The 14426-nt window shown below is 39.2% G+C and overlaps 1 protein-coding gene across 24 annotated transcripts in view; it reads left to right on the plus strand.

Moving 5' to 3' along the window:
• The window catches only part of CCDC88A (coiled-coil domain containing 88A), a 134557-nt gene that overhangs the window by 105199 nt on the left and 14932 nt on the right, over positions 1-14426 (plus strand). For 11 of the 24 annotated variants that reach the window (XR_010319468.1, XR_010319467.1, XM_064277051.1 and 8 more), the window contains 5 exons: positions 4398-4558; positions 8890-8982; positions 9125-9339; positions 12753-12836; positions 13865-14068. Coding sequence is in view for 22 of the 24 variants with exons in the window: in XM_064277051.1 (XP_064133121.1) it covers positions 4398-4558; positions 8890-8982; positions 9125-9339; positions 12753-12836; positions 13865-14068 (757 nt within the window). In the remaining 2 variants the exon portion in view is untranslated. Of the gene's footprint in view, positions 1-4397; positions 4559-8889; positions 8983-9124; positions 9340-12752; positions 12843-13864; positions 14069-14426 lie in introns of those variants that run through there. The other 13 variants (XM_023557205.2, XM_010597253.3, XM_023557209.2 and 10 more) reach the window with 6 other exon arrangements.

The following is a 14426-nucleotide window of genomic DNA, read 5'->3' on the forward strand; positions in this document are numbered from 1 at the left end:
GCTCCCTTGGGCTATCGATATGGTGTCTGGGCTCCAGAGACTCCAGAGAGCCAGATAAAAGTCTCAGAAGTCATGCAGCATTGTTTCTCCTGCTTTCTGTTCATTGTGGCAGTCATATAGTCCCGTCCAAGGGGAGGAGAAATAAACTGAGTCTGTCGTTGGTTCTGACACCTGGTAGTTCTTCCAGGGTAAGGGGCAAAGTGTGAAAACCAGCCCCTTTGCTACTGGAGGAGGTTAACTTGATTCAGAGCAGAGGACAGAAAAGCCTCAAGCTCAGGAGACTTGTCAACCACTTTATAATAACTGGTTAGGGCAAATAATAGACCACCACACTTTGAGAAATTTAATAGGGCATCCTGGGAATGGGACAGCCGTAGTGGGTCTTGATAAGATCCCATATGTCATTGGTGGTCTGGGAGGCTGCTCCTGTATAAATCTAACCTAGATTTACCAATTCTTCAAATCACAGTTGTTTTATAAATCTCTTTCACGTATTATATATGTCATATTTTTTTCCTGAATAGTTTGAGAGTTGGTTACGTATATTTTGCCTGTTTACACCTGATTACTTCAGTGTGCATTTCCTAAGACCAAGTGCATTTTCTTAGATAACCACGGTACCATTCATCAGATTTTAGGAAAGTTAACATTTATACAATACTTTTATCTAATCTACAATTCATATTCTAATTTTTTGTCAATTATCCTGTAATGACTTTATGGCATTTCTCTCCCCACGCCTCCAGTCCAGGATCCCTTTTTGCATTTAGTTGATTTATTTTATACCGTGCCAGTTATCTTGTACCATGTTTCTCGGTTTGGATTTCTTTGATATTTTCCTCATATTTAGATTCAGGTCATGCATTCCTGACCAAAATGCTACACGAGTAATCTTATATCCTTCTCAGTGATCATATCTGAGGCACATCATACTTGTGTCTGCTCCTCTGATGTTTATTTTGATCAATCAAAGTGTTGTCTGGTTTCTCCACTGTATAGTTACTGTTTTTCCTGTTGCTGCAACTGATAGCCATCTTAAAGGAAACACTTTGAGACTAGGCACATATCCTGCCACAATCCAGTTTTTCAACTGGAGATAAACGTTCAGCTTTATGCTTCTGGAAACCCTGGTGGCGTAGTAGTTAAGTGCTACAGCTGCTAACCAAAGGGTCGGCAGTTCGAATCCAGCAGGCGCTCCTTGGAAACTCTATGGGGCAGCTGTACTCTGTCCTATAGGGTCGCTATGAGCCAGAGTCGACTCGACGGCACCGAGTTTGGTTTGGTTTTTTTGGTTTTTTTATGCTTCTATCTTATATTCTCATGGGTAAACATCCCCATCTTGTGGACTCTAAAAAATTTAATTTCCACAAAGGCCCACTTTTCGTTTGTTTTTTTACATTTTTTACAACCATGGGCAAAATTGTTTTTTTCTTAACGTTAACCGAAACCATCCTCAGCAGATTTTAAAATTATGAGTTTAAGTCAGTAATTTATGCATTAGTAATATGACTTGATGAACATACTTAAATATTGATTGTACTAAATTTTATCTTTTTGTGATTATGCCCTTGACAGATACTTCAATTGAAGTAGCCAAGGGCTTTCTATTTCAAAATTTGAAATCATTAAGGTAGTTAATTTACCGTATTTCATCTTTTCACATTCTAACAACTCTGAAGTAGGGATGCATCTTATATTAGTTTAGAGATGAGTTTTCTTAATGGTATGAAAAAATATGTCTGTTGATCCATATTTTCTTAGATTTGCTGCCATACACTTAATACAGCCTTAACTTGTGGAATAGCAATTCTGTAAACTCTTCCTTAGAACATTTCTTATAATTTCTGTCACCTAATATGTAAGGAAAACTGCAGTTACTGAATTTATGGTGATATACCAGCCATCACTTTCGTTATTCCAGGTTAATGGAGAAAACTGGAGGTTTGGTCCGTTCTCTTAAACTTTCTAAATATTAAGTAAATTCTTTCTCCATTGATGGGAACTCCTGACCCAATTTTCATGATTTTTAATTATGTTAAAAGGAATGTTAACACAATATGGAACTTTTAAGATGATTTCTACCCGCAAAATGTGAATAAATGCAGTAGGACATATATTAACTTCTATCACAAATTATTTGGTGATCTATGTCCTTTTGAATTAATATACTAATCTCATGAGGCATAGTTCTTTGGGGCATCTCACCAGTTCAGCACCTCTGTGCATAGGGCTTTGGTAGAACTATTGATCATCTCTTAATTAGTATTTGAGATACTAGGTGCATTGAACTTCCGTAAGATTCAGAAAAACTGTCGATTTATTAGTGTATAAAAAATGTATGCATTGTCAGATTTAAACGTCTTTATTTTTGAAGTGATTGGTCAGATCGTAATGCTGTTTTCATTTTGAATTCTATTAATTCAATAAATTTAAAGTCTCATCTCTTACCACCCTTATTTCAAAAAAATAATAATCTGGATAGCTAGGGAATGTACACTTTTCTTAGCAAGGGGTATTGCTTTTTTGTTTTCCTTGTTTTTGTGTTAAGATGCTTTTAGTTGCAAGTGTTAGAAACCAAACTTGAACTTGTTCAGGCAAGAAGACAAATATATCAGTCCATGGAATCAAAAAGAAGGATTAAAAAATTAAATTCTGGGAAAGTCATGAGCGTAACTGGCCCTCAGAAATAACTGGAAACAAGGACTACATAAAGAAAACCCTTTTTGTAGGCTTCATTTTCTGGCAGCAGGCTGACTTTTTTATGCTGCTTCTAGTAGCTTCTGAATTTTTTTATCTCATCAGCTTCAGCCACCAAAAAATAATGGTTCTCTCACTTTCAATTTAGAAAGTCCAAGGGAAAGGCGGGTTGGCCCAACTTGGGTCAAGTGTTCACCCTTGGCGGGGGGCCAAGTCATGTAAAAACATGATTTGGAGGAGGCAGAAAAATGAATCTGTGGTGCAAGATGTCAGCATTAGTGGTTAAACTTGGTGGGAAGGGATGGTGATTGAAAGAAAGCTCTAGAAATGTGTCTGGATGCAGTTAATGTTCACATATGTCTTCATTTTGAGCTGTGTATTTAAAATTTGTCCTGTTTTCTGTATACATGTTTTATCAGCTGTCTATTGACACATAATGCTGTACAACCACCACAGAGCCTCAGTGATAACAGACAGTAAACGTTGATTTTTGGCTCTGAAGTCGTGGGTTGATTGAACAGATGTGCTGATACAGGCCAAGATCAGCTGATCTTGGTAGAGCTTGCTCCTGCAACAGGAGTTGGCTGGCAGATACTCTGGGGCCAATGGTGGGTGTACATACATATTTACACTGGTGGAGGGTGGCCTAGCTGGGAGAACTCTCCTTTCCTGCATGTGTGCTCTCATCCTGCATCAGGCTTCCAAGAGACTGAGTGGAATTCAGGCACAAGGCCTCTTGAGGCCTGGGGTGGAAACTGTCACACTGCCATGTCCACTGCCTTCTCTTGGCCAGAGCCATACCAGATTCAAGGAGAGAGGAAGCAGATTTCTACTTGTTGATGGGAAGAGTGTGAAACCACATTGCAAGAGGATGTAGATAAGGGGAGAAAAATAACTGCAGCCTTTTTATAATCAATCAAATGTTACATTTCAGTTTAAAAATACAGAGAGAAGTAAAATAAACAAGGTATACCATTGACGGGGAAACCCTGGTGGCATAGTGGTTAAGTGCTACAGCTGCTAACCAAAGGGCCGGCAGTTCAGATCTGCCAGGTGCCCCTTGGAAACTCTTTGGGGCAGTTCTACTCTGTCCTATAGGGTCGCTATGAGTTGGAATCGACTCGACGGCACTGGATTTACCATTGACAGTTGTTGGACCTAGATGTTTATGGGTACCCATGGTGTCATTCTTCCCGCTCTTCCGTGTCTTTTGAGAATTTTCATAATGCTAATTTTCTTTCATCTATCTTTTTTTTTTGAAGGGCTTTTTTGTTTGTTTGCTTTTGTTTTTTCATACAGATCTGGACTCCACTCTGAATCCAGATGCTGGGGTCCAGAAATCTGCATTTTTTTACTGTACTCTACAGATGATACTAAACGTGCTCTACCCGTGATACTAAACACTGCTTTGGGCTTTCTGACTTCTACTTAAATCTCTAAGTTAGACAGTTTTGAAGAAAGAAAGCAGTGTTTTTGGAACTTGAAAATGTATTATATGTTAGACCCAGTGTTTGAGAGAATTAACCCAGAAAATACATATGTACGGTATTTAACGCGGTGCTTAAACTGTCATTATTACTAATAATAGCTATCATTCATGTTCAAATAGCAGAAGATTTAAGTCTCTGCTAAGTATTTTATGTTTTTCAAATGTTTTGGATGATTTATGTTAAGTATGAATGTTGATTTTTTAAAAAAAGTTTATATTTAAACAGTTGCTAAGCCAACTTAAAGGAAACTTAGAAGAAGAAAATCGACATCTGCTAGATCAAATTCAGACATTAATGCTACAGAACAGGACACTGTTGGAGCAGAATATGGAAAGCAAGGATCTCTTTCACGTTGAACAGAGACAGTACATGTAGGTATTAAGTCATTTGGCACTTTAAAATATTATTCATTTTATCACTGCCATATCCAGGGGCAGGGAAAACTTGATGCTAATTTTTATTGATATTGCACATCATTCGTTATTTCAACATTTGCTTCTCTGAGTGCTCATGTTCTAGGTTTTCTGCTAATAACCAGAAATACTAAGGTGAAAACACATGGGCCCTGCTCTTGTGGAATTGGTAAAAAAAGAGAGATACAAGTAAACATGTAAAGTACAGTAATTACTTTTGGAGGTATGTGTAGGGTACCATAGAATATAGCAAATAAAGGGGGAAGATTATCTTAGTCTGAGAGAAACAAGGAAGAGTTCCCAAAGATGATTGCTTCAGCTGAGACTTAATGGTTCAATAGATGTTTGCCTGGGGAATACCAGCAAGTGAGAGCTGCAGGTGCAAAAACAGGGAGGTGTGATGATTAAATGTGATAATCATATTTGATGATTAAGTCCTGTCACTTAGCCTCTACCACCTTGGGGTCCATTCAGCCCCATTGTAGTTAACCCATTGCTGTCGAGTCAATTCCAACTCATAGCGACCCTATAGAACAGAGTAGAACTGCCCCATAAAGTTTACAAGGAGCACCTGGTGTATTTGAACTGCCAACCTTTTGGTTAGCAGACATAGCTCTTAACCACCATGACACCGGGGTTTCTCCATTGTAGTTAGATGTCTTAATTCAGTTAGGGCAGTTCCCACTGTCAAATCTGACATAAAATAGCAATCACAGCACTCTCAAGAATGCTGGGGCTCCCTTCACAAATTTGTTCCTCACTGTTGTGGTGAAAGGTGAGTCCTCTGGGCACTCTGTGTGTCTATGAGTCCAACCCAATAAATCCACTCTAACTTGCCAATTTCCCTAAGCCTTTGGACACCTTCTTCTACGATCTATCAGGGCAGTTCTAGCATTTCAACTTGATTTCGTATAGGCCACTGCTTAATTAATTGAGGAGGGAGGAGCAACAGAGAAGTGGCTGTCAGAATCCAGTTCACAAAAGCTTTTCTGTGCCATACAGAGTAGCTGAAAAATTTGAGCAGGGTACTAATGCGATCAGATTTGCATTAAAAAAAAAATTATTGATAGCCTTTTTGGTGTATGGATTGGAGAGTCTGAGAATAGAGACAAGAAGTAAGTATTAAAAAGGCTGTTACAGTCTGACTGAGACTAGAGGGAACCCGGAGGCCATGGTCCCTGGACCCTTTGTTAACCCAAGACTGGAACCATTCCCAAAGCCAGCTCTTCAGACAGGGATTGGACTGGATTATAAGATTGACAGTGATACTGGAGAGGAGTGAGCTTCTTGGCTCAAGCAGACACATGAGACTATGTGGGCAGCTCCTCTCTGGAGGCGAGATGAGAAGGCAGAGGGGAACAGGAGCTGGTTGAGCGGACACAGGGAATACAGGGTGGAGAGGAGGAGTGTGCTTTGTCAGTACGGGGAGAGCAGCTAGGAGTACATAGCAAGGTGTGTATAACTTTTTGTAGGAGAGACTGACTTGATTTGTAAACTTTCACTTAAAGCACAATAAAAAAAAAAGGCTGTTACAACAATCTAGTGAAACAGTTCACAAGCAGTGGCAATTGAGTTCAAACAGGAGAATTGTGAGAGGTGGCAGAGACAGGGCTTGATTGTTGATAACTTGTGTCTCCATTGAGGGGGTGGAATCTGTGTACTCAGGGATTTGGGCCTGGGAAGCTCAGCGGGTGGGTAGTCTCTGTAGTATACCATAGTTTACCTTTACTAAAGTCTTCTCTTCTTCTTGCCCCTAAATGAGAAGAGCCACAGTATAATGGAAATCGCACAGTTGTTCAAATCCCGGTTCTTCCACTCACTAGCTGTGATAGACAAGTCCCTTCATTTCTTTGATCTTCAGTTTCTTCTCTAAAAGAGAGATCGTAACGCCTACTTCCAGGGTTATCTGAAGGAACAGATGGAAGTATATGTCTGCACCTTTCAGCTTGATGCATGATTGGAGCCAGGGCACATGTGAAACCACAGGATACAACATACATTTTTCTGAAGCATCAATTTTACTACAGAATTTGAGGCAGGGAACATTTTTTTTGTATGAACACATGGGTGTATCATTAGCCTAAGAAGCTAAATACAGAGCAGAGAATAAAAGCATTCATACCTCCAAAAGGGCTGAGGGTGTAATCTAAAGTGGTCAGCTGCAAATGTGAAATTTCGTGACATTTTGCATTTGTCTTTAGAATTCATATAAACTCTGCCTTTGCTTCGTGATATTCCTACGTATTAATATAAAAATAGCTCTTGGCATTTGAGTTTCCTGTCCCGTAAGCAGAGGCATTATTGAAAGCTTTGTCTTTATTATTCTGATCCTTGGTGACCAATCCATTTTCAGGGTTTCAGTGATTGTATCTATATGGGTGATTTCCAAATATGAGCATCCATTCTGACCTCTTGAGCTTAAATTACAACTCTCCATCTTACAAGTCAGACCTTTCTAGTTCAGTGCCTCTGTCACGTGGTCCTAGCGGGGAGACAGTGGACAGGCAGTACTGAGAATCTGGAGGTTCCTGGTGATATTTCAGCAGATAAAAGCTATGGCCCTCTCCACCACAGCCATTCACTTTTCAACTGTCAGCTCTTCTACAGGCTTCAGATTTAAGCAGTGGGTTAGTAATAAAGGCGTAGGCCAACCACAGCTTGCCCTGTGGTGTAACTGTCGGCAACATCTGTTCACACAGCATCTCCTTTGCTTGTAACTCTCAAATAAGTTCCTTCCAATCCCCACCAGCCCTCTTTGTCGACTAGACTACCCTCAGACCCTCCTAAATGGTTTCCTCACCTCCAGCCTTTCTGATATATCCCATTCCGTCACTGGGTTAAAGTACCTAAAGCGAAGATCTCAGAATGCCACTTGTGATGAGACGTTCAATACGTCTGATTTCCTATTGAGCAAAATATAAACTTGAGACGCTCTCTTTGTTTCCTTTCAGCCCACGGTCAAGCTAAACTACATAATATAGCGTTCTATTTTTTTTTTAATTGAACTTTAGATGAAGGTTTATAGAACAAACTAGTTTCTCATCAAACAGTACACACATTGTTGTATGACGTTGGTTAACAACCCCACGACATGTTAACACTCTCTCTTCTCAACCCTGGGTTCCCTATTACCAGCGTTCCTGTTCCCTCCTGCCATCCAGTCCCTGCCCCCGGGCTGGTGCACCCTTTAGTCTTATTTTGTTCCATGGGCGTATTCAATCTTTGGCTGAAAGGTGAACCTCGGGAGTGACCTCATTACTGAGCTGAAAGGGTGTCGAGGAGCCGTACTCTCAGGGTTTCTCCAGTCTCTGTCACACCAGCAAGTCTGGTCTTTGTTTTTGAGTTAGAATTTTCTTCTGCGTTTTTCTCCGGCTCTGTCCAGGATCCTTGATTGTGATCCCTGTTGGAGCAGTCAGTGGGGGTAGCCGGGCACCATCTAGTTGTACTGGCCTCAGTCTGGTGGAGGCCATGATAGATGTTTCATTAGTCCTTTGGACTAATCTTTCTTTCCCTTATGTCCTTAGTGTTCTTCATTCTTCTTTGCTCCCAAAGGGGTGAGACCAGTAGAGTATCCTAGATGGCCACTCACAGGCTTTCAAGATCCCAGATGCTACTCACCACAGTAGAATGTAGAAGATTTTCTTTATAAACTATGATACGCCATTTGAGTTAGATGTTCCCCGAGGTCATGGTCTTCACAGCCCTCAGCCCAGCAATTCAGTCCCTCAGGAGTTTGGACGTGTCTGTGGAGCCCCATGACCTTGCCTTGCACAGGTTGTGCTGGCTTCCCCAGCATTGTGTACTGTCTTATCCTTCACCAAAGTTACCACTTATCTTTTGTTTATTTAGTGTTTTTCCGCCCCCCACCCCTCCTCCACCTTGCAACCATCAAAGATTGTTTCTTTTTGTATGTGAACCTTTTCATGAGTTTTTACAGTAGTGGTCTCATATAATATTCGCCCTTTCATGAATGACTTATTTCACTCAGCATAATGCCCTCCAGATTCATCCATGTTATGAGATGTTAACAGAGCGTTCTTATCTTCCCTTACAGCCATCTAATATGGCCTCTCTTTCCACGAGACTTTCTGTGTAAGTTGTAAATTTAAAGAAAGGAAAATGGGGAAAAAATCCCGTTGTTATTCTCTAATGGACTTTTAGTTGTAAGCCATGGTATCTGCGTGTATGTGTTGGGAAGAAATTAGATCATAGTCACAAAATAATGTATTATCATTCAGAGTGATGCAAAATATGATGCCTGTTGTAAAATGTAATTTTTATTTTTATAGCGATAAGTTAAATGAATTAAGACGACAAAAGGAGAAATTAGAAGAGAAAATTATGGATCAGTACAAATTTTATGACCCGTCACCTCCTAGAAGGTACCGCTAACCAAAGTTTATGAATTTTTATTTTGAAAATAAGATGACAGTTGTATGTTAAGACTTTTAATTTTATAGAAGATTTGTATGTTGAATTTTAAACCGAGATTTGTTTGTTTTGTTTTTTTAATTACCCTATTAGGAGAGGCAACTGGATTACCCTAAAAATGAGAAAATTGATAAAGTCTAAGAAGGATCTTAATCGGGAACGTCAGAAATCTCTAACGTTAACACCTACCCGCTCAGACTCCAGTGAAGGATTTCTTCAGCTCCCCCATCAAGATAGCCAAGATAGTTCCTCAGTAGGTTCAAACTCGTTAGAAGATGGTCAGACCCTGGGGACCAAGAAAAGCAGCAGTGAGTGTATACACACTTCATCTCTAGTAGTGATTTAGAATCCTGTTTTAAAAGATTTATTTTAAATAACTTAAGCAATTCTTTGGGAGAATAGTCTAGGATTATAAAATTTTTACTGCAGTGGGGCACAGCCACATCACTTTCTATACTGTGTGTTTAGAGAGAGAGACCACACACAGAGATAGTATCGTTGGGCCGTAGTAGAAAGAACACTGAGATGAGAGCCAGAACACTCTGCCACATGCTGGTTCTGTTAACGTGGGCAAGCGTTTTACCTTTGCTCCCTGCCTTGCACCCGGTTATAAGGAGAAGTGAGATAAATTGATGTGTAAGATTTTATTTTCCTAATTATTTATAACTGAATCCAAATAATAAGACATATCCTTTGATGGTGTCACATTGGAGCAGAGTTACCATTGATGGGGACGCAAAGGAAAATAGGTATGAATCTGAAGAGGTGTTATTCAGAGATTTAGAAGTAATCGCAGATGAAGAAAACAAGTGAGGGGTTACGTGCTAAGAGGTTAGTTAAAATGAAGGGATGGGGAGATGTAGATCTGTGTATAAACTTGTAGTTTCATGTTTTTAAGTTACCGATGGAGTAGTGACACATCATAACATGCCCTATACAACCAGAGCCTTTTAATCCATGGCTGGTGTGCTCAGCTAGAGCAAAGCCAAAGATGTGTATTTTAGAAGAAAGAGGAAATAAGCCAATGCTAGGCCTTGGAAGAGGTCCAGGAGATTGACTCTAATCAGTATTCTTATAAAATAAGTAAACGAGGATACTTTGAGCCTGCTCACACTATCATCAGTCACTAAAATTAAAAAAAAAAAAAAGTGTATATATATGTCAGTACCATTCTTTTGAAGTAAAAGCAGGCAAAAACAGCTGCTTCTTCCTCCAGGGATAGAATCTTCGTTAGGGCCACACTCAAAGCCCTCAAAAAATTGTACACAATGTTTTAACCTCAGGGAAATTGTCTCTGAAAAGACAGAGTATTTTACTGTGTAGGAGATTAGACATTAAAGAGTGTATTTCAGGATGCAAGTATGTTGTTGTTGTGTGCTTTTGAGTCAATTCTGTCGCATAGCAGCCCTACAGGCCAGAGTAGAACTGCCCCATAGGATTTCCTAGGTTGTAATATTTATGGGAGCAGGTAGCCAGATCTTTTCTCCTGCAGAGTGGCTGGTGGGTTTGAACCACTGACCTTGCTGTTAGAAGCCAAACCTGTAACGTTTGCACAGCCAGGGCTCCTTGGGAGTGCTATAGCATCCTAGAAACTAGAATCCATAGGTAAGCAACAAAAAAAAATGCACACATATGTACATTAGTCCCAATAAAGCAGCTTAATTCTATGTATCCAATGAAGATTATTGCTACCTGGGTCTTTTGCAGTCTAGTCCTTTTTCCACTAAATCTGCCTGAAACCTCTGAGTAGTTATTATTGTAGAGAGATCATCAAGTTTTTTTTTTTTTAGAAAAAGTGGCAGGCAAGTTAATTTTATCTGCTACCTTTGGATAGAAAATACGTGATATCTTATTAAATGAGAAATTATAATAGGCATACTTAGTTTGTTTTTTTTTTTAATTAAAGGAAGGTACTTTAATTCAGGTACGAGAACATAAACTAGAAAGGCACAACAGCCTGTTTTGAAGCCGTCTTCTTCCTTTTAAGTATAAATCTGTCACTCTTTTATACTATCTGCTGAAGCTTTCAGAATAAGAATCAGAAGTAATACTCTTCTGCCATTGCTCAGCTTTAGAAATTTAAAAATAAACACAAAACCCAGCAATACCGTTGTTGAGAGCCATGTGGTCGGTTCCGACTCATAGCGACCCGATGTACAAGAGAATGAGATGCTGCCTGGTCAGCACTAATGTTCCCTTAATTTCAGTATGGTTTGGAAAAAGGACATGTTTCTACATAAGAGGGATCATATTCCGCCACTAGGAAGCTCCTTTCGTCCTGTGCACTTTGGAAGAGTGTCTGTCAGTAAAGCAATCTTTGGACAAGAGTTGAAAGCAAAAAAGTACCTCAGCATGTGCATGCTGTAGCCAGTCAGCTTCGTTTTAGCCAAGGGTCCATTTTTACGTTGCCTTCAGCTCATTTCTTTTTAGTCACTGAAAACAGCTGTGTTTACAAAGCTGGGGAAAAAAATAGGTCAAGTTAAAAACTTAAATGAATCATGACTGTGCCTAGCAGCAGTGAAACAATTTACAGATCCACCTGTCCATTGCACTGTCTTTAATGCATGACACTTGTCAGTTTGTCAAAAGAGCTTTGGTTATTTATAAGCTGATAAAAAAAAACCCTGAGAAAGTGCATAGTTGTTAAGGCTGTGTAGATTTTTAAGTCTTTTTGCAAATTGTTTTCCTGGCTCCTAAATTGAATTTCCAAAAAGGCAAAACAATTTTTTCTATCTAAATTCTTATGAAGAATATAGCTGAAGAATGGTTAGTGACTCCAGTACGTTTTTATTTTTGTTCCAATGACTCCTTTACTTTAGTAGTAATCCTGATTTCACTCACAGAATTTTTTTGTACAGTGCACCCTTTGATTTCTTTTTTTAGTAAGCTCACCTGTGAAGGCCTTTAGAATACCTACAGATGTGATACAGGCATAGCTTTCTCTTACTTGTCCTCTCATGGGTGCCTCCTTAGACTTCAGTCTTACTGGAGCTCAGGACTGACACCCATTATTGCTGTCAAAGTATTTTTTTTCCTCCTTCCCCCAGCCAACCCTTTGCAAAGTGAACTGAATATAATTGCTTGTTTTGTCTTTAGGACTCTGCTAGAAAGAAAGAATATGTGCTGAAGAATGCACCAGAATGTAGTTTAAATGAATTAAGTTAATTTCCTATCTTCTTCTTCTTTTTTTTTTTTAATTTAAGCTTAAGGGGAAAAACTTTTTTTGAATGTACTTTTTTGAAGTTTCTTTTTTTTTTTTAAGATCGTTTTAAACATCCTTGGGCACTTTTTCTAAAATACAGCCTTATAATTGCAAAAGTTAAAATAGGAGAGGATTGAAAAGCCTTGTATGTTTTCATCACAACCCATCAGTCGCCTTCCTTTTAAAGGTAGCTTTACAAGTTAACCAGGAAGATGGTTCCCTCTGTAGGTAGTTCTAACCAGCCCCTGTGAGTAAGTGACTGTAGCCGTGCCAGGCTTTCAGGGGATGTGTTCCTCTCCATTGTCTTCAGTGCTTTCCCAAGTGTTTTAAAGTATCCAAGTGCATACTTCATACTTCATTGTCATTCAGCAGCATGAGAATAATGGCTCTAGCATAGCACATAGCTGAAACTCAGACATTTCATCTCTGTCCTTAATTTCAACATTTAACTCCCATCTGTTCTTCTCCCTTTTTTCATTCATTCCCGTTTCTGTTTTTCCTCATGCTCTGACATTAAAGTGATTGCACTGAAAAGACTGCCCTTTTTGAGGAACAGACCGAAGGATAAAGACAAAATGAAGGCCTGCTACCGTCGTTCCATGTGTAAGACTTTATGACAGTTGAGCTTCTTTTCCATGGCTAGCCTGGCTCCATGACTAATGCCTCACTAACCTTTCCCTGGCCCGTGCCCGCCCTGTCACTGTGTGACGCGCAGTCTTCCTCTCATTCAAGGAGCTGGAGGAGCTTTTTGTTTTTTTTTTTTTTTGGAAACTGGCACTGAATTCGCATTATATGTATGTTTACTGGTACATATACATGTACATCTACATGCATATGTTTATCATACATGTAATAGAGTTGTAAATTCCAGTGCTTTCTAAAAGTTGGCAGGAAAACCCTTAATTTTATACGCTACAGAGATTTTTTTCCCAAAGAAATATATTTAAAGAAGATATAAAAAAAAAACATTAGCATTAGGAATTTATTTTATATGGATCAGATACAATAAATAAAATGGCCTATAACCCCTGAAAATGTTTGTCATTCTTTCTGTAATAATCCTCTGAGTTTTCTTTTTTTAAGTGAAATGGGTAATAACATAGTCACATTAAATGCCTGTCACTTTGGATATCATCTCTTTCAGGTTTTTATTGAGTGGTGTACTTATTTGATTCATAAAATGAGTAGTTTCTTCAGTAACCTGCTCTGACCGAGGACTCTTTATCATTTTCAATAATGATGCTATATAATTTTTTTGGTTTATAAGAGCTGCTTACCATCTGACCTTTATTCATTCCATTTTTGTCACCACAAAATCACGTTACGAGGGTTTCTAATTATACTGCACATCACTGTGCAAAAGCATGGCAGTTTTATCATAGTAAAATTCTTTTCCTCTTTTATAAAGGGGGTGGGAGTGGGATAAAATTATTTACCAGAATTGATCATCCTTTGGCCTACTCATTCATTCAGTTGAATGCATGTCATAATTCACATGACCTTGTGGTGTTAGTTTTTGATGTTCACTTACATTGATCCATAGACCAAAGCTAGATCATTTATAATGCAGAGTAGATAGAAGAGCAAACGCATTCACCATGCTGACTCATTTGCTTTCATTTGCATCCCAGCCATGAATGACCTGGTGCAGTCCATGGTCCTAGCAGGAGGACAGTGGACAGGTAGTACTGAGAATTTGGAGGTTCCTGATGATATTTCAACGGGTAAAAGGAGAAAAGAACTGGGAGCTATGGCCTTCTCTACTACAGCCATCAACTTTTCAGCTGTCAACTCTTCTGCAGGCTTCAGACCCAAGCAGTTGGTTAATAACAAAGGTATAGGCCGTCTGCTGTTTGCACTGTGGTGTCACTGTTGGCAACAGGAATTTTGATCTGACTATCCCCTGTGTACTTTTTTAAAAGCAACAATCTGAAATAATTACCAAAACATAACCTGAATTTTATGTGGAAGAATTCTCAAGTCATGTTAAAAATTTAAGATATTATACAAAGAACTAAGATCTTTCCTAGGCCTCCATTCGTAATAAGCAGCTAATGAACTAACAAGAAAAGGAGAGGTGAACCAGGTCAAGAGTAAGAGAGGGGTCAGTGATAGAAGCTTTTAAAAAAAAAACTACAACTTCAAACAGAGAACTTCATGCAGTAGGCCAGGCTCTTGCTTTGCCTTACAGGA

Source organism: Loxodonta africana, chromosome 26, assembly GCF_030014295.1.
Source record: "Loxodonta africana isolate mLoxAfr1 chromosome 26, mLoxAfr1.hap2, whole genome shotgun sequence".
Taxonomy (NCBI): Eukaryota; Metazoa; Chordata; class Mammalia; order Proboscidea; family Elephantidae; genus Loxodonta; species Loxodonta africana.